At 39.8% G+C, this 20,409-nt stretch overlaps 1 protein-coding gene across 2 annotated transcripts in view; it reads left to right on the top strand.

The window, feature by feature from the left end:
• The window catches only part of ZBBX (zinc finger B-box domain containing), a 140,844-nt gene that overhangs the window by 67,742 nt on the left and 52,693 nt on the right, over positions 1 to 20,409 (top strand). For both annotated transcript variants that reach the window (XM_075548891.1, XM_075548890.1), the window contains exons 7-9: positions 4,371 to 4,529; positions 9,326 to 9,500; positions 18,532 to 18,652. In XM_075548891.1, coding sequence (XP_075405006.1) covers positions 4,371 to 4,529; positions 9,326 to 9,500; positions 18,532 to 18,652 — 455 coding nt within the window. The remainder of the gene's footprint in view (positions 1 to 4,370; positions 4,530 to 9,325; positions 9,501 to 18,531; positions 18,653 to 20,409) is intronic.

Genomic DNA, 20,409 nt, shown 5'->3' with positions numbered 1-20,409 from the left:
TATTAATTCCATGTAAAATAATACTGATGAATTTGATTTTCACAAATTCAGTCAAGAATTAGACTGTGATGTATTATAATAGTTTTACAAAAGGTCATAACTAGAAAGTTTCAATGTAATCTCAGCAAAATAAGTAACCAAATAACCATTTTAAAATAGAAATATTTCCACAGGAGAATGCAAAATAATCACACCTGCTTCCTGCTGACTTTTCCTCTGTCTGGAGGATGTTTGCTGAGAAGTATTTCTTGACTTCCCAATGCCAGGTTCCCATCAAGCCTCAGAAGTCTCCCCCTGGTGTTTATTTCAATCTCAGATTAGGTCCAGAATTGGGCAGCTTTCCCTAGGAGTCCCTGTACAGACCCGTGTTTGCTGTCGATAAGAGGCTCCTTAGAGAAAGGGTCTTTCCAGAATTTGCTTGTTCTTTTTTAAGCTACTCCAAATTTTTGTGAAAAAAAAATTGATGAAATCTTTTCTTCAACCATCAATTTGATTCTTTTGAAACGTCTTCTCCTTTGATTTGCAGCATACATGATATTTTCAAAGAAATCCTAGTGGTACAGTGTTTAAATCACTTGTCTGTTGATTGAAATAATCATTGGTTTAAACAGAAGAAATATGTGGCAGTTTTATTTTGTAAAGTTTTACACCTTTGGATACCCTGTGAGGTAGTTCTTTCTCCCATAGGGTAAAAATTAACTCGATGGAAGTTGATTGGTTTGCTAGACCAAGAAGTACCAGAAGTTGGTTAAACCATTAGAAGCTTTGTGGTTCAGACCCACACAATGACTCTGCAGGGGAACGGCTTGTAGTCTAAAAACAGCCGTGCTGTCATACTAAGGTGGCTTGTGCGTAGCTAAGATATTTAAAACTATGCCATTGGTATGTTAAATATTAGCAAGGCCACCAAGCTTGCTTTCAACTTAGATCAAAATCAACACCCGTGAAAGCAGCAGTGAAGAGATCAAATGATGTACTACACTGGGCAAATCTGATGCAGAGGCCATCTTTAAGGTTTTAAAATGCAAAAATGTCACTTTGGTGAATAAATTACATCTCCTGTAAGCCATGTGTTCTTTCAATCACCTCAGATGCATGTGCACATTGCAAAATGATAAAAAGAAAAAGTAGAAAACATGAGAGGAATAGATGCATTTGAGTTGCTGTAGAAGAACATGACATTTTCTATGGACTTCCAGAAGCGGAACAAACAGTATTAGACGTTCTTTGAGTGGAGTTCTCCTTACAAATGAGGACAGAGAGACTTAGTCTTGCTTACTTTGGCCATATAATCAGGGAGGCCAATTGCTATAAGAGGACATCGTATTTGGTAGAAAATACAAAACCCCAAACACACTGTCATTGAGTTGCTTCCAACTTCCAGTAGCCCTATAGGTAGGACAGAGTAGAACCACCCCCGATGGGTTTCTGAGATTGTACACCTTTTCAGGATTATAAATCATAATCTTCTGGGAAGTTCCTGGTGCTTTTGAACTTCTGTCCTTGCAGTTCAAAGTCCAACAAGTAACTTCTTATGCCACCAGGGCTCCTATATTTGGTATAAAGTTACTGGAACTGAGGAAAACCATCATTGAGCTGAATTGACACAGTAGTCTCAAGAGTGGGCTCAAACATACCCAAAAATGAATATGTTACAAGACTGGACAAAGTTTCATTTTTGTATGCATAGACATTGTCGCGAGTTGGAGCCAACTCAAAGATACCCTTGTGCTTAAGTCAACCAGATCTACTCTTCAAACCAGCACTGGGCCCCAAAGCACTGTTTGCTGGCTCTGTGAGCTGGGAACACCTCTGTTGTGGCTCATGTTCTGGCTCCTGGTTATGCTGCTGCTCTTTGGTCACTCCTCTGGTGATAAAGCTGTCGCCTACATCAAGAACGCTCATTGTTCAGGAATCTCCAGGTTCAGAGGACAAGCTCCACTCCTAGCTCTTGCTGGTAGTGAAATTCCTTTCTCATGAAATGGCTCACATTACACCCAGCAGGACGACAGTCACTCACATCTGAGTCATATATGTAATACAATCAGTATCTTCCCTCACGCTCTTACCCAGACTCATCTGGAAAATAAGAGGCATTTGCTGTGAATATCAATGACGATGTCTAAAAGAGCCATATTAAACAATCCATGACATTGTTAAAGATATCATTGCTGATGTCAGAGAAATGTGGATGAAAGCAGAGAACACCAGCAAGATATTTTATTGACTATGCAAAGTCATTGAAATATTTGGACCACAAGAAATTATAAATAACATGGTGAAGGATGAGAGTTCTAGAATGTTATATTATGTTCCTGTAGAACCCACAGGTAGACCAAGAGGAAATCCTTCAAATTGTATAAGGAGTTACTGTATGGTTTACTATCAGGAAACATGCGTACCAGGCTTGTGCTCTTTCCCCATTCATGATCTGTATACAGAGTAAATGATGTGAGGAATCAGACTTTATGTAGAAAACTTAGTAACAGGATTGAAGAAGTTCATTAATGACACGTAATATGGACAAAACAGAACTTTGCTTTTTGAAAGCAAAAAATTGAAGCACTTACTTAGGATGTTGCATTGAGCAGCTTGCAATGAAGATGATGAAACATAATATGAATTTTTGAATGTTAAGTGGAGGATCTGCCCTGTAAGCCTTCACCCAATTTACCATACCCAAACCCCAAACCAAACCCACTACCCTCCAGTCAATTATCCCAGATAGTGACTCTGCATAGGGTTGCTGAGACTGTAAATCTTTATAGGAACTGATAGCCTCGCTTTTCTCTTAAGGAGCAGCTTTTGGCTTTGAACCACTAACTTTTTCTTAAACAGTTAAATGCTTACCCAGCAGCATCCCCAGGGCTTCTTATTCAAAAAGGAAATCTCACAAATATCAAGTTAATTCTGACTCATAATTGATTCTAACTATGGAACAGAGTAAAATTGCTCCTCTGGGTTCCCAAGAATATAAGTCTTTTGGAGAGTAGAAAGCCTCATTTTCCCCCCATGGAGAAACTGATGGGTTCAAACTGCTAAACTTGCAGTCCAACTCAATGCACCATAGAGCCTCAAGGCTCTTTAAACAACCCTTTAAGAAAACCAAAAACTCCAGCCTTCAATAAGGATTATATCCCAACATAAAGAAAACAGATATTCTCATAAGGGAATCAGTAAGCGACATCATGATAACAGGAGAAAAGATCGACGTTGTCAAGGATTTCAGTTTATATAAATCCACACTCAGCAGTGATAGAAGCTGAAGTCAAGCCATCAAATGGCTTATTGTGTGGTGCTGCGAACAATTCAGTGTTAAAATTCAAAGATGTCACTCTGAGCACTGAGCTGTGCCAGGTCCAAGATGTGACATTTTTAGTCTCCTCAAATGCTTGCAAATGCTGGGCAATCAGGAAACCTGAAAAAGAATTGATGGCTTTGAGTTACGGTGTCAAGGAAGACCAGGGACTGGCAGAAGAATGAACAAATTTGTTGTGGAAGAAGTAGAGTGTTTCTTAGAAACAAGAATGTCTAAACGTGGTCTCACATACTTCAGGCACCCTAGTATGACAGATTTGGCACTTGCTGGCTGCAACAATGGACTCAAACGTAGCAGTGGTGGTGAGGGTGGCCCAGGGCTGGGTAGCTCTATTCTTTTGCACCTAGGGTCACTTGGCATCAGAATGGGCTCGATAGGTCCTAACAACAACCACCACCACCACCTTTATGGTGATAGATTGCCAGGCTTTTGTTCTACAGTGCCGCTAGATGAGCTCCAATTGCCCACCATTCTCAGTTGATTGCAAGCTACTTGTACCACCCAGAAACATAAGACTTTTCTAGAAATCTCCTATACCCAAAAAAGTATTACCTCTTACAAGAGAATGCTCATTACTGCATATACACGCTCTATTGCATGAGCTATATTTAGTTCTTTAGATATGATGTGCACAAGAACACAACAACACATTTCTATTTAGGATTCACATAATGGAAAGGCTGGCATTTGATTACGCATACCTAGGGTAATTTTCCAGCTCTGCTCCCTGCTGACCATGCGACTAAAGGTAAATTATTGAAACACTCTGAGCTCTAATTTCTTTATCCTTACAACGAAGATAAACACTATGTTTTCAAGTGGCCTTGAGGATTAAATGACACAATGTTTCTAAATATTTCAGATGGTGTCAGACCAACACAGCCATTGAATAGATGCTTGTTGCCAGTAATGTCTTTTTGTGACAATTTTTAATTTGTATTTGTGCACATTAGAGATATTCAATTTAAAAGTTATAGAATAATGAGAATGTAACTAATGTATTATAATTATGTGACTTGCATGTTAGTAATTTTTGGATTTTTTAAAATAGGTAAAACCTCAAATAGTATCCAGTGTATTGACTGTTGCCCACCGTTTTATAAAGGAAACTAATCCAGATGAACCCAAAGGGGAGAATCATGCTACAAAACAGATTAGTGAAAGTCACCAGACAGCGAAACCTCTCTTTTTGCAGGACAGCAGCACCGAGGTAAGCTGAGGACAATTGAGTGGACATTTGCTGCCATTGTGGAGACTGTCGTTCATAAGCTTAACTAGAGCTGTAGCATTTTGCAGCTTATTTTATTACAGTATTTTTAATGTGGATTTGTTTTTTTATTAAGCAAATGTATTCGGATTTCAAAAATCTTTTCAAGGAGGTTGCTCTGATTGCACTGATCAGTGACCTTTTGGATGAACGAGTCATTGGTCCTGTGGCTCTCTGGGCTTTTCTACAGTGTCGATAATTGAGTGAGTGTTCAGGAAAAGCATAAAACATACATAAATGACATCTACAAAGAAATGTAGCAGTTTTATGTTGGTTGAGACTTAAAAGAGGTTAAAATTTTAAAACCTTGCCAAGTGTCTTGGGTGTCAGGCAACTTCACAGTTATTTAAAACTGGATTCATAGCAAATTTTGACAGCTATTCTGATTGGCTACTGGTTCAGTGATGCACTAGGTGGGCTTTTATCAACTCATTCCTATATTTGTCTAATAGACTTGCTCTATTGATTCTGTGGAGGGAGAAGTTTCTCAAATTTTGACCCAGGCTATGGTCTCTCACATTTTAAATGTTATTTCCTCTTCACTGTAGTTCAGAACGTGTAACTTGGCCAAAGTAAAAGATTGCTACCAATGACAGAGCCAGGGTTTACCTTGAGTCTGTTGAGTTTCAAAGCCATGCTTACAAAACACAAGGGAAAAATGCCCCCGTGTTGGTAGGTCCTCTGTTCATCAGTCTATCCTTAAATTCTTCCGGAGGATCCAGCTTTCTAGTGTTATATACCAAGGAACTGTATATAAAGAATTATATCATCACATCATCACAGGTATATGTATATCTAACATGTCTTAAGTTCTCTGTGTTATCTATTTTTATCCTTTCTTTTTTTAAATTAAATACTTTTATTGGGAGCTCTTACATCTCTTATCACAATCCATACATTCATCCAGTGTGTCAAGCACATTTGCACCTATGCCGCCATCATCATTTTCAAAGCATTCTCTTCCCACTTGAGCCCCTGATATCAGCTCCCCATTTTTTTCCTCTCCCTCCCCCACCAGTCCTCCCTCACAAACCCTTGTCATCCATCACCCCTCACCCACTTTTCCTCATTCATCCCCCTGAGAAGGGGTTATAAGTTGATCCTTGTGATCAATTCTCCCTTTCTCCTCCTCCCTTCCCCTAATCCTCCTGGTATCTCTACTCTCATTGTTGTCCCCGAGGGGTTTATCTAATCTGGATTTCCTGTGTTTTGGGCTATTATTTGTAGCAGTGCGCATGTTCTGATCTAATTTGTTTTGTAGAGTAGAATTGAGGTCATGATAGTGGGAGGAAGGAAGCAATAAGGAACTAGAGAAAAGCTGTGTTTCATCCGTGCTATACTACACCCTGACTGGCTCATCTCTTCCTTGTGACCCTTGTGTTCTGTAAGGGGATATCTAATTGTCTACAGATGGGCTTTGGGTCTCCATTCCACACCCCTTCCCCCATTCACATTGGGTATGATTTTGTTCTGGGTCTCAGATGCCTGATACCTGATCCCATTGACATCTCATGATCAGACAGGCTGGTGTGCTTCTTCACTTCTCAGCTAGTTGGCTGTCCAGATGTCTGTCTTTTGATAGCCGGCCACCACCAGCTTTCTTCACCACATTTGCTTATGCTCCCACTGTGTCTTCAGCAATCATGTCGGGAAGGTGAGCCAACAAAGAATGCTGGATTATTAGAACAAAGTGTTCTTGTGTTGAGGGAGTACTTGAGTTGAGGCCCAATGTCCATCTGCAACCTCAATTCTATTTTCCCTTCAAACTAACAGCCTTACAGTATTTATTGTTAAACTCTATGCAGAAACATAAAAACCAAGGAAGGAAGTAGATTATTTGCCAATACAAGTTCAATTGAACAGATGGTGCCGAAAGTCTTAATACAGCTTAACATGACAGACCGCTCATGAGCCTGTGGAAATGCGGCCGTGCGTGCCCTCCCTCAGGGGGCTCCTTACAGACCCAGCTTGGTTCTTCTCCAATGTCTTCTTTTGCGGTTGTACCTGATCGTGTTACTGGTTTCATTCGAATCCATTGGGGAATGGGCCGATTCTGCCTCTGTTTCTTGGCCAGGAATCTCTTGATCCTGAACGTCTTATGAAATGACACGGTGAAGTCAGAGCAACACCACACTCAGGATGGTGGAGAAACTGAGAGGGCAACCTTTATTCTTACCATAGATATAAGTGTAAGGAAGTCGAGAGGCGCTAGAGACCAAATCAGTCAAATTAGAACAAACAGGCTTTATTGGGGAGTAAAACCCAGCCTGGGCAAAGTCCCACAGAACACAGCGTCTGGGCCGGAGGAGTCGCACTGCAGGCTACAGGGGTGATGCTTATCTATGGACAGGTATGTCCGGGTTTCTGGAATGTAAGGTGTTTTCCCGTTTCCGGGTGTATTCATGCTGGGTCCAGAGCAGTGGACAAGAACAAAGCAGTCACTGAGCCAAACGGGCCCTGCCGGTGCCAGGTGCAGAGTGATGGGCCGAGAACAAAGCGGGCATTTAGCCAAATGGGTCGTGCTGGGTGCAGAGTGGAGGGTCGAGAGCAAAGTGGGCACTGAGCCAAACGGGCTGTGAACAAAATGGGCCATGAGTAAAATAAGGAAAAAACCTTGCAAAGCTGCTGACAGGTTACATAGCCAGCTCTGGTCAGCTCCGCAGGTGTGTGTGGGAGATTCAAGGCCACTTGCTGCGAGTTGTTTCAGCCAGCTCTGCTCAGCTCCGCACGGGTGAGGGAGATTCAAGGGCACTTGGTGCTAGAAGCCGACCTGGCATTGATCCAGCCATACAATAAGTACATAGCTCTATTCTCTCGTTATATATAAATATATTTATACGTATATATGCCTGTATTTAGATATCTATAAATGTCCTTTGCCTCCTGGTTCTTTCCTCTGTTTCCCTTTACTTTCGTCTTGTTCCACCATCATGTTCAGCCTCCATTTGGGTTGAATAATTCCTCGCTGCTACATTGCCGTTGATTAAACCCCACTAGACATCCTATTCCCCATCACACTGGGGTATGCAACAGAGCAGCAAGGGGAGCAAAGTGATGAAATCCCCGGGGAACACCAAAAATAGACTTTGGACACAGAGTGTGGCACCTCATCAGACTCGACTAGAAAACACTCGTAAAGGCCAACAAACAGACCTTGAACTATTTATAGACCTTTCCATTTTTGTCAGTGGCTTTTTTGTTGTTGTTGTTATTTTGTTGGTTTTGACTTCCTTTGTTGTTTTTTTGTTTTGCCTGTTTTTTTGCGCTTATTAATGTCTCTGCATGTCTATCTAGATAAGTTGATGGGATAAACAAGAAAGGAATGGGACTGATGGTTCCGGGGGGATACAGGAGAAGGGGAGGTGGGAGAAAGGAAGGGGGGCAACCAACCTAGGGACAAGAGAACAACAAGTGAACTAAAATCAATGGAGAGAAGGGCGTAGGATGCCTTTTATCCTTTCTTAATACTTCATTTTTAAAAATAGAAATGTCTAAGTTTTCTTTGGTAATGGGACTTGGTTTTAAGTTCAGACCTTCTGATGTTAAACTACTTACATACAGTCCCTACACCAGGGCAGTGACTTTAAGGGTTTTTCCTTCATGCCGGCTATCTTATGTAGTTTATCATATCAATAATGATAGCAAAAATAGTGAACCTTTATTCAACATGAGTTTAATGCCTTATTTCATTTTAGTCAATATTCCCAAGAGCCATACAAAATCTATTTTTATTTTGAAATGTACCAGTAGATGCTGCATTCCCCACCCTAAGCTTATACTCAATTCAATAAGTTTTCCCAGTTTTTGTGGTAAAATTATGCTCCGGCTTCTATTCAGGTCAGCTGATACGGAGTATATGCAGTTTTATATATAATTTAAACAATTATATATAAATATATAATTAATCTGTTAATTTGCTTATAATTTGCTTATGACTTATAATGAGAAGCTATTTTGTGCCAGGCAATGCTCCTGGGACTGAGGAAGAAGACAAAACCCTTGTACTCTCATTACATTCTAATGGGGAAAGTCAGGTAGGTAGCAAATAAATGACTGCGTTGTTGAATCCACATGGGAAGAAGTCTTGGAAGAAAGGAGAGCCAATCAAGGGTAGAGGATAGGCAAGAACGACTGTTTTTGTGGCATTGTTAGCAGTGATCCTTCTAAGAAAGGGCCCTTTGAGGTAAGACTAAATTAATAAAGGTCATAGTTCCAGACAATCAGTGTAACAGTGCGCAGGACCCTGAGGTAGGAAGGTAGTTGCTGAGTTTCTAGAACTTCAAGACGTTTGGTTGGAGCAAGGGGTGGGTATGTGATCCTGTCAGCCCAGGAGGTCCTGGTAGGAAATTAGGTTTCCATAGATGGTTAAAGGGAGGGTCGAGTAGGCATGTGGCACGAGCAGATTCACAGTCCAGAAGACTCTTCTTTCTGCTCTGGGAAGCTGCTGGGAGCAGGCGGTCAGTCGAACAGGAAGGTTAGGAACAAGGCTAGTGCAACTTCCCAAGCAGAACTCTGGCAAATATCATAGCGACAAACATCAGGCCTACGGGCTCTGGCTTTCTGAGAAGACCAGTGAAAACTTTAGGAAGAAGAGTTTAGAGAAATCAGTGAAGCACACAAATAAGTACAATAAAAACAGCCTATTCCAAAGTTAAAAATTGCCTAATTTACAATGACTAATAGTTAAATTCAGAAAATTTAGTCAAGCACATTTAAGCATGTATTTTTAATCACTTTAGGTAGAATTTGCAGCACCAGAAAAAGCAGAATCCACAAATCAAAAACGTGGGCTCTTGTGTGAAGGATCATTCAATGAAGAAGCCTCTGCCAGGTCCTTTCAGGAAGTTTTAAATCAATGGAGAACTGGAAACGCTGAGGGCAGCGAGCAGCGAAACGTACAGGCCGCAAAACCAAGTATGCCTATTTTCATTAACTGGTTATTTTAAAATAAAATTGAGTTCATTCATTACAATCTCCATTCTTTGTGACCATAAATGCAAGATTAAGCTAACATATATGTAGCTATATACAATAAGTACATGCATGCATATGTAATAAGTATATATTGTTTTTACTTACATAATATATATATATACACATATAATATATGTAGTTATAGAAACGTAATTTAATTTATATGCGTGTATATATACATATCATATGTATATTATATGTAGTTATAGAAACGTATTTTAATTTTGGTGATTGTTGTGCATGCTCTGTAAAGGTCACTAAATCAGTTACACGGCTACTGAGCGTTACTGTAGGGCTCTTTCTTTACAACTTTTCCATGTGGAGATTCTAGTTCTTTTTCTTTCATTTTCTTCATATTTAGATCTGATAGATATCATTATTTTAGCTGCCTTTTTACCAATCACTTGAGAAATAATTATGGGCTATTTTGATTTGTCGCATGCCCTTCTTGATATCTTATGTCCTTCTCTTTAGTTAACATCTTGTGCACGTCAGGTTTTCAGGACCGGGGCAGGGGCGCAGGGGGACGGGTCTGCCTCCTCGTCAGTTAGCAGGGTAAACGATGATGGAGGAGTGGTACAGTGTGGACTCCACGCGAGCAGCATGCACTCCAGAGGTTGCAACCGTCTTGTCTATTTGTGTCCCATGAGCTAGGAAGCAAGCATGGCAAGAGCAAATATTGGCATATAAATATTATTATTTAGGATTTATTACATATATCATATCATTCCATAGTTGAATCACATCAAGTAGAATTGTACAATTGCCACCACAGTTTCCAAACAATATTTTTCCACATGGATTCCTTGACATTATCATCTCTCCCACCCCCTTACTACTGTGTCCCTCTCCCCAAACTCCTTACTCTTCTTGCAGTCCCTATAGGTTCATTAATCCTGAGTTTGATAGACTGGAAAACAGAAAAGCATATAATGCAGCTTCAAGAGGATGACCTTCATTGACATAACACCTCTGAGACACACTTTTTAAATTGCTGGATTAAATAAAGTTATTTCATGCTGAATTTATCAATGTAAATTTATCAACCTAAAATGGTGAAATTAATGTGTTGGCTCAAGTACTTTAGAATTTATACTTACTCAAACTCTTAGAGTTAATTCTGCCTCATTGCGAACTTCTAAGACCGAGAACTTCTCCCATGGGCTTCAAAGGCTAAATCTTTCCAGAAGTAGAAATTTTCATTTTTCTTCTGAGGAGCTGCTGCTAGTGACTTTGAACCAATGATTTTGGATCTTTCAGCCCAAATCATAACCCCAGGTTAAATGTAGTTTCAGTTTGATGATTGCTTTAGAAGCATTTTGGCTCAGATTCTGAAACTTCCCTGGCATTTTATAAGAGAAAGAATTTAAAGGCTCTTGTAGATGGAATTGACCAAGGGCAACCTACTCAGTCATACTTTTACCTACCATCCAGGAGAATCCTCACGTCACTAAGGTATTGAGAACTAGAATTTTTTAAAGGGTGAATTTTAAAAGGGGATAACATGGTTTTCCTCTACTGGTCGAGTATAAATGTGAGTTACTTGATTTTAGAGGAATAATAGAGCCCTGGAATGGCACAGGCTAGATTCTTGTAAACAGTCATAAAAAATTAGATTATTTGTTTTTCTTTTTTCTACCTCAAAAGGCACAGTAGAAGAAGGAGATTGCCTACTTGAGACTGCATGATGTAGGCGCTCTTGAGTATATTCCATTTAAATCTTGAGACTATCTCAAGAGCAGATTTGACTCATTGAACACCATTGACAAGACCTATGAGTGGTGGGGTGACATCAAGAACATGACAATGAAGAAAGCCAAAGGTTATTTAAAAGCTAGTAAAGAAAGACAAGCTCAACATGGATGTCAGAAGAGATTCTGACATTTGCTCTTGATCGTCCAGCAATCAAGGAAGTGAAGAGCTGAACAGTGTATCTCAAAGCGTCAGCTCTAGAAGACAAAGCAGGACAGTGAAATATGCCAAAGACCCGACCTTAGAAAACCAACCAGAAAGAACACACTCAGAGCATTCCTCAAGTTGAAAGAATATCGAAAAAAATTCAAACCTTATTGAAGGTTTCTGTGGGAAAAATACTGATCAGCAGGCAGCATTGAAAGAAGAGGGAAATAATACAGAGAATCACTACACCTACAAGAACTGTCAGACATTCAAGCATTTCCAGAGGTCACATAAGGTCAAGAACTAACGGTCTGAAGGAAGAAGTCCAAGCTGCACTGAAGGCAGGAGCAACAAGAAAGGCTCCAGGAATTGGCAGAATATGCCAATTCAGGTATTTCTACAAGCCGATGAAGCACCTGGAAATATTCATTGATCGATGTCAAGAAATTTGGAAGACAGCTACCTGACTGCAAAAATACCGGTGGTGGTGGGGGGTGGGGTGGGGGGGGCTATCGATCACTTCTGGCTTCTCTGTTGTCACAGTCAAGGGTCACACATGCCCCCGCTCTTCATCCTTCTTTCCCTATTCTGACACCAACGACTCCTCCCACGGCACTCTACATCTGTGCTTGGCTCAATAATTGGTGGCAGTGGCCACACAAAACTCACCAACAATGCTAACATTTAAAGACTTTTATTAGTGGGTATTAACATATTACCATAATCCATGATTAATAGGCATTAAGGACACAGTCATTGGTTCACAGGAAAACCTCTCTTTAGCCAGCAGTCTCTTTTTAGGCCTCAGCCTGTTAGTCACGTGGTTCCTTGGCCTTTGTCTCCATGTGCCTGGAAGGAAGCTTGCTGCTCTGTCTCACAGTGTCATTGCCCCAGCACTGCTCCTTTGTTGGGTCTCAAAGTCTCACTGCCTTGGCCTCTGGTGTGTCTGGTCTTGGCCTCTCACTTCAGACAGATGTCGTTTTGTATCATCGACTGTGCAAACACATTCATCTATATGGATCATAACAGACTACGGACAGCATTGAGAAGAATGGGAACTCCAGAGCACTTCCTTGTGTGCACACAGAACCTGTACATTTTACAGGAGGCAACTGTTTGCAGGAAACGGGAATATTTTGTGGTTTAATATGCCACAGGCTTGGGTTCTTTTACACTACTTTTTCATTCTGTATGCTAAGCAAATAATGGAGGAGCTGGGCTATATGAAGAACAGCATGGCTTTGGGATTGAGGAAGGCTTATTAGGAGCTATTGTTACACAGATGATGCCATCATGTTTGCTGAAAGCAAGGAAGACTTGAAGCACTTGCTGATACACGTCAAGGATGGAAGCCTTCAATAGAGCTTGTAACCCAATGTAAAGATAACCAAAATCTGCACACCTGGATCAATAGATGATATAAGGGTAAATGAGGAAAATATTGACATCGTCAAGGATTTTATCTTGCTTATATTTATAATCCATGGTAATGGAAGTAGCCATCAAGAAATCAAATGACACAATACATTGGGTATATAATATGCTGGTGTTGAAGAGTAAGGAGGTCACTCTGAAGGCAGTTACATAATCTGTCAGCTTGCGAAGGGATAGAGTCCACCCCGTCAACCAGGTCATAGACAATGAGACCTCTGTGTGGGCATGGCCTTCTGAGGATTCTGGGAACTCCTGTCTTCCTCCCTGGAGTTGGGACAGATACACTCTCTGCTTGTCTTTTCTGTTGACTGATGGAGCCAGAGCCCTGGAGCTGGAGGAACCATGTGGAGACCCACAACAGTGCTGAGATGCTTCCACCCCACTTTATCTACAAGACTTTCTACCCACAGGCCTGTGATTTTCCTACATTTGGCGTCATTGCATGTGGTGTGTGAGTTTGAAGAGGAAATTTATAGACTGGTATTGGACATACAGGCTAATATTGGACTTATACACTTGATCTGGACTGGGCTGGCATGTGTTCTTAATATAAAATTACTCTTTATATAAAGCTCTTTCTTGTACATGTATGAGTGTCTATGAATTTGTTTCTCTAGTCAACCTGAACTAACACAGTAAGGTATATTTTTAATTTTTAATGACCTTTTATGCATATGAAAGTTACACTTTGTATAAAGAAAGAGCAGTGCAGAATTGATGTTTCTGAATCACATGGTTGGCAGAAAATATTGACAGTCCCGCAGATTGCCAGAACAAACAAATGAGTCTTGGAACAAGTGCAACCAGAATGCTGTTTAGAAGCGAGCATGGTGAGACTTCATCTTCCATACTTTGGACATGTTCTCAGGAGAGACCAGTACCTGGAAGAGGACATCGTGCTTGATAAAGAAGGGGGTGGAAAACAGGACGACCCTCGAAGAGATGGATTTATACAGTGGCTGCAACCGGGGCTCCAACATGACAATACTGAAGACGACTCACAACCCACAATAGGCAGTGTTTGGTTCTCTTGCACACAGGGTCACTGTGAGTCAGAACTCACTCAAAGGCATCTAACACGGGTCTCTTACTCTGGTTTCTGGTTATACTTTGTTGGTCAGAGACACTAACAGAACTTGGAGAGAAGTACATAGAGGTATTTACTACCTCTTTCCTTCCTGATGTACTTAGGTTTGGTAGTAGCTATATTTTCTACCTGTGTTCTTAGTGCCACGGCATTGCTGTCAGTGGCTTTAAATGAACGGTTCTCGCTGTATGGCTCTTTAAGATGGTTGGGCAACGGTTCCCTTCAAAACCCAAAACCAAGTTTTGAGTTGAGATCTAGATATATGAATCAGGATTTGGGGCTGGAAACAGAAAATGCAGACTGTGTTAGAGAGTGCACACAATGATCAGGGAGCTGAATGAAGGTATAGGTAACTGGCTCTCCTGGAGCAAAGAATTGCTCTGTAGCACAAGAATCACAGTAGGGGACTCACAGAAAGAAGAGACAGACAAAGATCAGTGGAGCGATTATCATTAAAACATTTTTTAAATAGAGAAGTGAGGTCGGCTGTGTGCCTGCTGCTGTGACATCATTAAGGATATTTGCTGCTGAAATCTGTCATTTAATATATATGTATGTTTTAGATCCAGATTATTATGTGGTGTTCATATTCTTTTCTAATAGGTTTTATACAATGTAATAAATGGGTAAAAAAGAACATTTATAAACTGATACAGGTAATAGTTATTGTTAAATGCCATTGAGTCAGTTCTGACCAGACGATGCTATGTACAGCAGCGCCAGGCAGTGCCCGGCCGACCTTCACTCTCACCATTGTTCTTATGTGTGAGCACACGGATTGTCGGCGCCACTGTGCGAGTCCATCTTGTTGAGGGCCTTCCTCATTTTGATGCTCCTGTACTTTACCAGGCAGAGTGCCATGGCGAGTCTTTACTGTTACAAAAGAGAGACCCAATTCATGATATTTCATGACACTTGAATATGTGTTTTTCTTTTTTTGTTGTTTTTAAAAAATAATTTTATTGGGGGCTCGTACAACTCTTATTACAATCCATACATCCGTCCATTGTGTCAAGCACATTTGTACATTTGTTGCCATCATCCCTCTCAAAACATTTTCTTTCTAGTTGAGCCCTTGATATCAGCTCCTCATTTTTGCCCCTCCCTCCCCCACCCTCCCTCCTTCATAAACCCTTATAATTTATAAATTATTTTTTGTTGTTTCTTATGCATCTTCTCATCTCTTTAAGAGTTTAATACTAACATACATTTTATGTTTTCTTTACCTTTGATTTCCTCCTAGCTTATTACATGACAATATCTCTAAACATTGAACTGTTAACTGGCCTGCATGTGACCACTATAAAAATGCATATTTTCCATCGGGACTCTGTGGTGGCTTTTTTCACTCAATAGTAGGATACTGAGATAGACCCATGAAGACATGCACAGCTCTATTTTATTTTCACAACCAAATAGTCTTGCATTATATGAATCCATTTTAATGTTGATAGTTTTATATGGACTATTTCCCACTTTTGCTGTTACATTTCTTGCTATTATGCACATTCTTGGTTAGATCTTTAGGTACATATGTGCACACATTTCTAGAATGTCTATACGTAGGAATAGACATCCAAGAAATGGAATAGCTGGGTCACAATGTGTCTATTTCTTCAGCTATTATTAAAGCTGAATTATTTCCCGAAGTATTTGTACCAATTCATATTCCCACCTACAACTTTATCACATTATTGTCAATGCTTAATATTGTTAGACCTGCATTGTTCCTTGTCTAAAAGGACCAGCATATGGTACATTTGTTTTTTTTAATATATTTATAGACTACATATACATACATACTTGTAGTAATGAATACATAATTTTCATATACTACCAAAAGAGAGAAAACAAAACACTGCCATATAGCCAAACTCGTAGTGACCTTATGTAGGATTTCTGAGGCTGTGTGCATTTTTATGGAAGCAGCAGACTCCTTTTGTCCTGAGGAAATAGCTCATGTGCTTGAAGTACCATGTAGCAGTCCCAAGCTTCCCCACTCTGCCACCAAGCCTCCTGCATGTAAGCATCTATATTACATACTATATATACTTACTCTCTTACTAAAAATAGTATTGAGCACCTTTGTATAAATTTTCTGGTCATTTAATTTAGTTTAGCCGTGTTTCAATTTCCATGCTTGATTTTGAGTTTGACTTGTACAGGGCTGTTTATTTTCCTCAGAGCAAAAACAAAGACCTTTATAAGAGGACTTCATAGGTTCTATGTGATTCGGTTCTACCTGCTATCACTGAAAGTTCTCCTCTTCATGCTCCCCTTGCTTACTCAGTCTCAGCCACTCTGGTCTTTAGCACTTCCTTCAGCATTCCAGCCACGCTCTCACCTGGAAATGTGTGTGCTGTTGATCAAGAAAACTAGCTAGAACATGTGCCATGCAGCATAGCCTGGACGTTTCCCCTAAAAGTCGCCAGTGGCTCCAATTTCCATCAAACAATAAAGAGGTCTATAAAGTGAGTAGTAACACCAGGGACGTAGGCAGTCTTTCAAAAAAAAAAATCTATCTGAGCTCAGAGTGCACTCTCTGGCCAGTGGTGAATATCAGCAGTCCGCAAAGAATTGGACAATGGGTTTGGGCAGCATGGTGAAGAAGAGGGAAGAGTGATGTCACATTGCAATCAATGTCACAAAACAAAATGTCTATGAACTGTTGAATGGAAACCCAATTCACTCTGTAAACTTTCTCTGAAATTGCAAAGAGGCAACCCCCGCTTTCCCCCGCCTACAAAAGTAGCCAGTAAAGCATGAAGTCTGCAAGCAAAGCCAAGTCTGGTACATAGTTTATGAGGCTTGTTTTATAGGGACCCTGCCTCATAATTTCATATATTCTACATTTACTATAAACAATCCTAAGTCGACATCCTGCTGAAAGCACTAAATAGCCAATGGCTCTTTTAGAAAGTAGCATTAATCTATTTGCCAGGAGTATCAGTTGGTTTATAAGAACAGATGTTTGTCTCACAGCTCGGGAAGATATGAGTCCTAAATTAGGATCTGCCATATTGATTCTTCCAGAGCTCTCTGAAGACGCCTCTGTGCCATGCTTTTCTCCTAACTTCTCACAATGGTCAGTGAGGCTTGGTGTTTCTTGACTGATCGGTGTATCACTCCAAATCACTGCCTCCCTCTTCCCATGTTCACTTTCCCTGTCTGTCTCATCATCTCCTCTTTTATGAAGACACCACTCATCCTGGGTTTGTATGCACCCTGTATCTGTACAGCCTCCTGTGAACTTAATTAATAACATCTCCAAAGAGCAAAGACCCTAGTTCTAAACAAGGCTATTTATACTGGGGATTAGATACGGGGGCTTAGAACTTGAATGTGTGTTTTGTGTGGTGGTGGTGGTGGGGAGAAGGATAATTTAATCCATAACAGCTCTCATTTTTCCCTTGTGAGAACCTAGTACTGATTGGAATTGCCTCAGTGATAGCAAACAACCATGGCAGAGAAGGGATTCTTATGCCAACTTTTAAAATGCTTTCCGCAAATCACTATTCTGGGTTTGTAATTATCTCTTAAGCATAATGACCCTTCTTTTTGATCTGCACAGGAAAAAAAAAGTGTGTATTTTGTTTTACTAAGTTCTCATGTCAAGACATCCTTTGTCTTGTAAAGAAAAGGCGACTCCAGGTAGGGACGTTTCCTTTTTCCTACCACTTCCTTATGGCTTGAATTCATGTTCTTTTAGTTTAATGGATTCTGGTAGTGGTTTTCAGGACATCTTCTAAGTGCTTTCTTCATTCTTAACTGTCCTCTTTGCAAAAGTAGGAGTGGGATTATTCACGCTCATTTAGTTTATTTCTGCTGCTGATAATTTGCTGTTTCTGAAAATGAGCCCTTCCAGTCCAGAGTACAAAGTTGGGACAACGTTAATTTTCAAGTTTATTTCCAAGTTCTTTTTATTTTCCTCTTACTTTTTCTGTCTCTTTTTCACTGTCATGAACAGGAGTAATAGCTGGATAATAGAGAGACTAGCAGAATTGGATTTATTGCTTTTATCCCCCCAAGAAATCTTCATTATTTTTAAGTATCTCTTAATAGGGATTTTAATTTAGTAACACTTGAGAAATATTTTAAGCACCTAAAAGTAAATTGCTTTGTAGATATATATAAATTCATGAGACTATTGTCTCCTGCAGGAGGTAACACTCCAAATTATTTATTTTCTGTTTCCCATAACATGTAAATATTATTGTCAGTAGTTATTACACATACCATTATGTATATGTGTTGATAGAATATGTAATACTTCTGCTTATATTTCTTTTTCTCCTTTAGGTAATTAGTTGCTTGCAAAATACTAGTGAATAATAAGATCGTTAAATTTTAAGGGATTATTGAAACAAATTGCATAGGATTCTTTAATATAGGACCATTATTTATGTCTTATGCATTGTTTAACCTAAAAATGTTGATCATATGAATAAATATCAAAATCTTTATGCCTCAAAGTTCTATATTATAATGGAAGATGTGATCATTTCATGGACGATGTTACATTGCTTACACACATTGTATTAACTTTTGTAGACTCAATGGCAGCATGTGAAGTACAGACAAACATGAAAGTATGGAGAGAACCACTGGAGATTGAATTTAAAGAAGACAGTCTATCCTATATGGACAAATTATGGCTTAAGAAACATAGGAGGTATTATCTAAAGTTTTACATTAGTAAGAAATATAAAAACTATATTCCTTATTGGGTGATATTCCATTTGGTAACAGTTTTATATATATGCTTTCTATTTGCATATATAATTTTAAAGAAATCTGAAATCCCTTTGAAGCATCTAATTAGAAATTGTAATGAGAATTTTAATTTTACTTATGAGTATGATACATCATTAATTTAGAGTTTGCCTTGAGAAATGGAAGTGTACTTATGGGGAAAAGACACATGTGGTAGGGAATTTAAGAATAATAGCAAAAATACTGTATAAATTATAGATTACTTTGAAGAATTACTCTCAGACTTACATTTGCATAAACTTTGAAAACTACACTCTTAGAATCTACTTTTAAGATAATTAAACCTTTACAGCTTTATTAATAGTAATCAGGTATATTTTACTTAAAGACTATATCATTGGCTGCCATATTTCATAGATTATTTAAAATATTAAACTAATAAATACTAGCATAATTTATCATTTTAACATCATGTAAGAGCCATAGAATTCCAGATTTGGAAAGTACCATGAAAGACCTCCGACTCAATTTACTCCACAGCCGTGCTTATGAATTGCCTAGAAGATGTAATTTTGGCAGTAGATTGGCCTATGATGGGGCTTGAGTTTCTAAATTTCTCACAGATCCCAGCTGACACAGAGCTGGATGCTGCTAGTCTCTGGAGCGTGCATGTTCACGGTTTGATTTTTGTTTTGTTTGTATTGAGCTCGTTGAACATCTATTTTCCTAGCATCCACGATGGGTTCTCCCTTCCCCACACTTGGGATCACTTCTCCAAAGGACCCTGTTGTCTTTACTCTGGAAAGAAAATAGGATTGCTAATGAATTCATGGCTACCTGAACTATACCTCTTCTCAGGGGACCAAGCTAGGAAACAGCTATGCAAATATACTAGCCCATTTATAAGACGCATACAGCTACATGTATTATCTGTAGCTATATACCCGAATGCCTATTAAAGTAAACAGGGGGTTGTACACCTCTGACTGCAGACTAGCAGCAAGACTTCATTTGGCAATTTTCATTGCTTATCTTATGTTTTTTCTTCGTTATAAGGATAAATCTGGATTCCATTATCCATAATATATTTGCTACTTTAATCCTGTTATACATTTAAGGTCGTTTTGGAATTGCTCACTCTTAAGGATGTGATCAGACAAGAAAAGTAGATGGATTGAGGCAGTGGCAGCGATATTGTGCTTCCACATAGCAAGGGTTGTGATGACGTCTCAGGGCAGCAGCGTCCTGTTCTTGCACCCGTGTCCGTCATTCTGAGCTAGAACTGCGCAACACCTGGCAGCAGCAGCAGCACCCACAACGCCTGGGAGAAGCACAGGAGCCGTCATTAGTGCACACTGCTCTTTGCCTTGAGCCTCTTGAATCCAGTCCAGTTCTCAGGTTCCACCTTTGTTTCCCAACTCCTTCAGTGTGGTTTAGTCATTCGTAATGTGGTTGCTCTTTCACAGAAACGTTTGTTGTTGTTCTTAGGTCTCATTGTACAGTCCCCGTCACAGTGACCCCCTTTGTACAACAGAATAAAAGGCTTTCCTTTCCTGTGCCAGCCTCACCATTGTTGGTATGTCAGCCCATTGCTGTCACCACTGTGTCAATCCATCTTGTCAGGGGGCCTTCATTCTGTCCCCTGCCCTCTACTTTACCAAGCATGCTGTCCTTCTCCAGGAACTGGTCTTCCCTGACATGTCCAAATTATGTGAA

The sequence above is a fragment of the Tenrec ecaudatus genome, chromosome 4, assembly GCF_050624435.1.
Source record: "Tenrec ecaudatus isolate mTenEca1 chromosome 4, mTenEca1.hap1, whole genome shotgun sequence".
NCBI lineage: Eukaryota > Metazoa > Chordata > Mammalia > Afrosoricida > Tenrecidae > Tenrec > Tenrec ecaudatus.
Note: the sequence above shows the minus strand (reverse complement) of the source record. Positions and strands in the feature narration are given on the sequence as shown.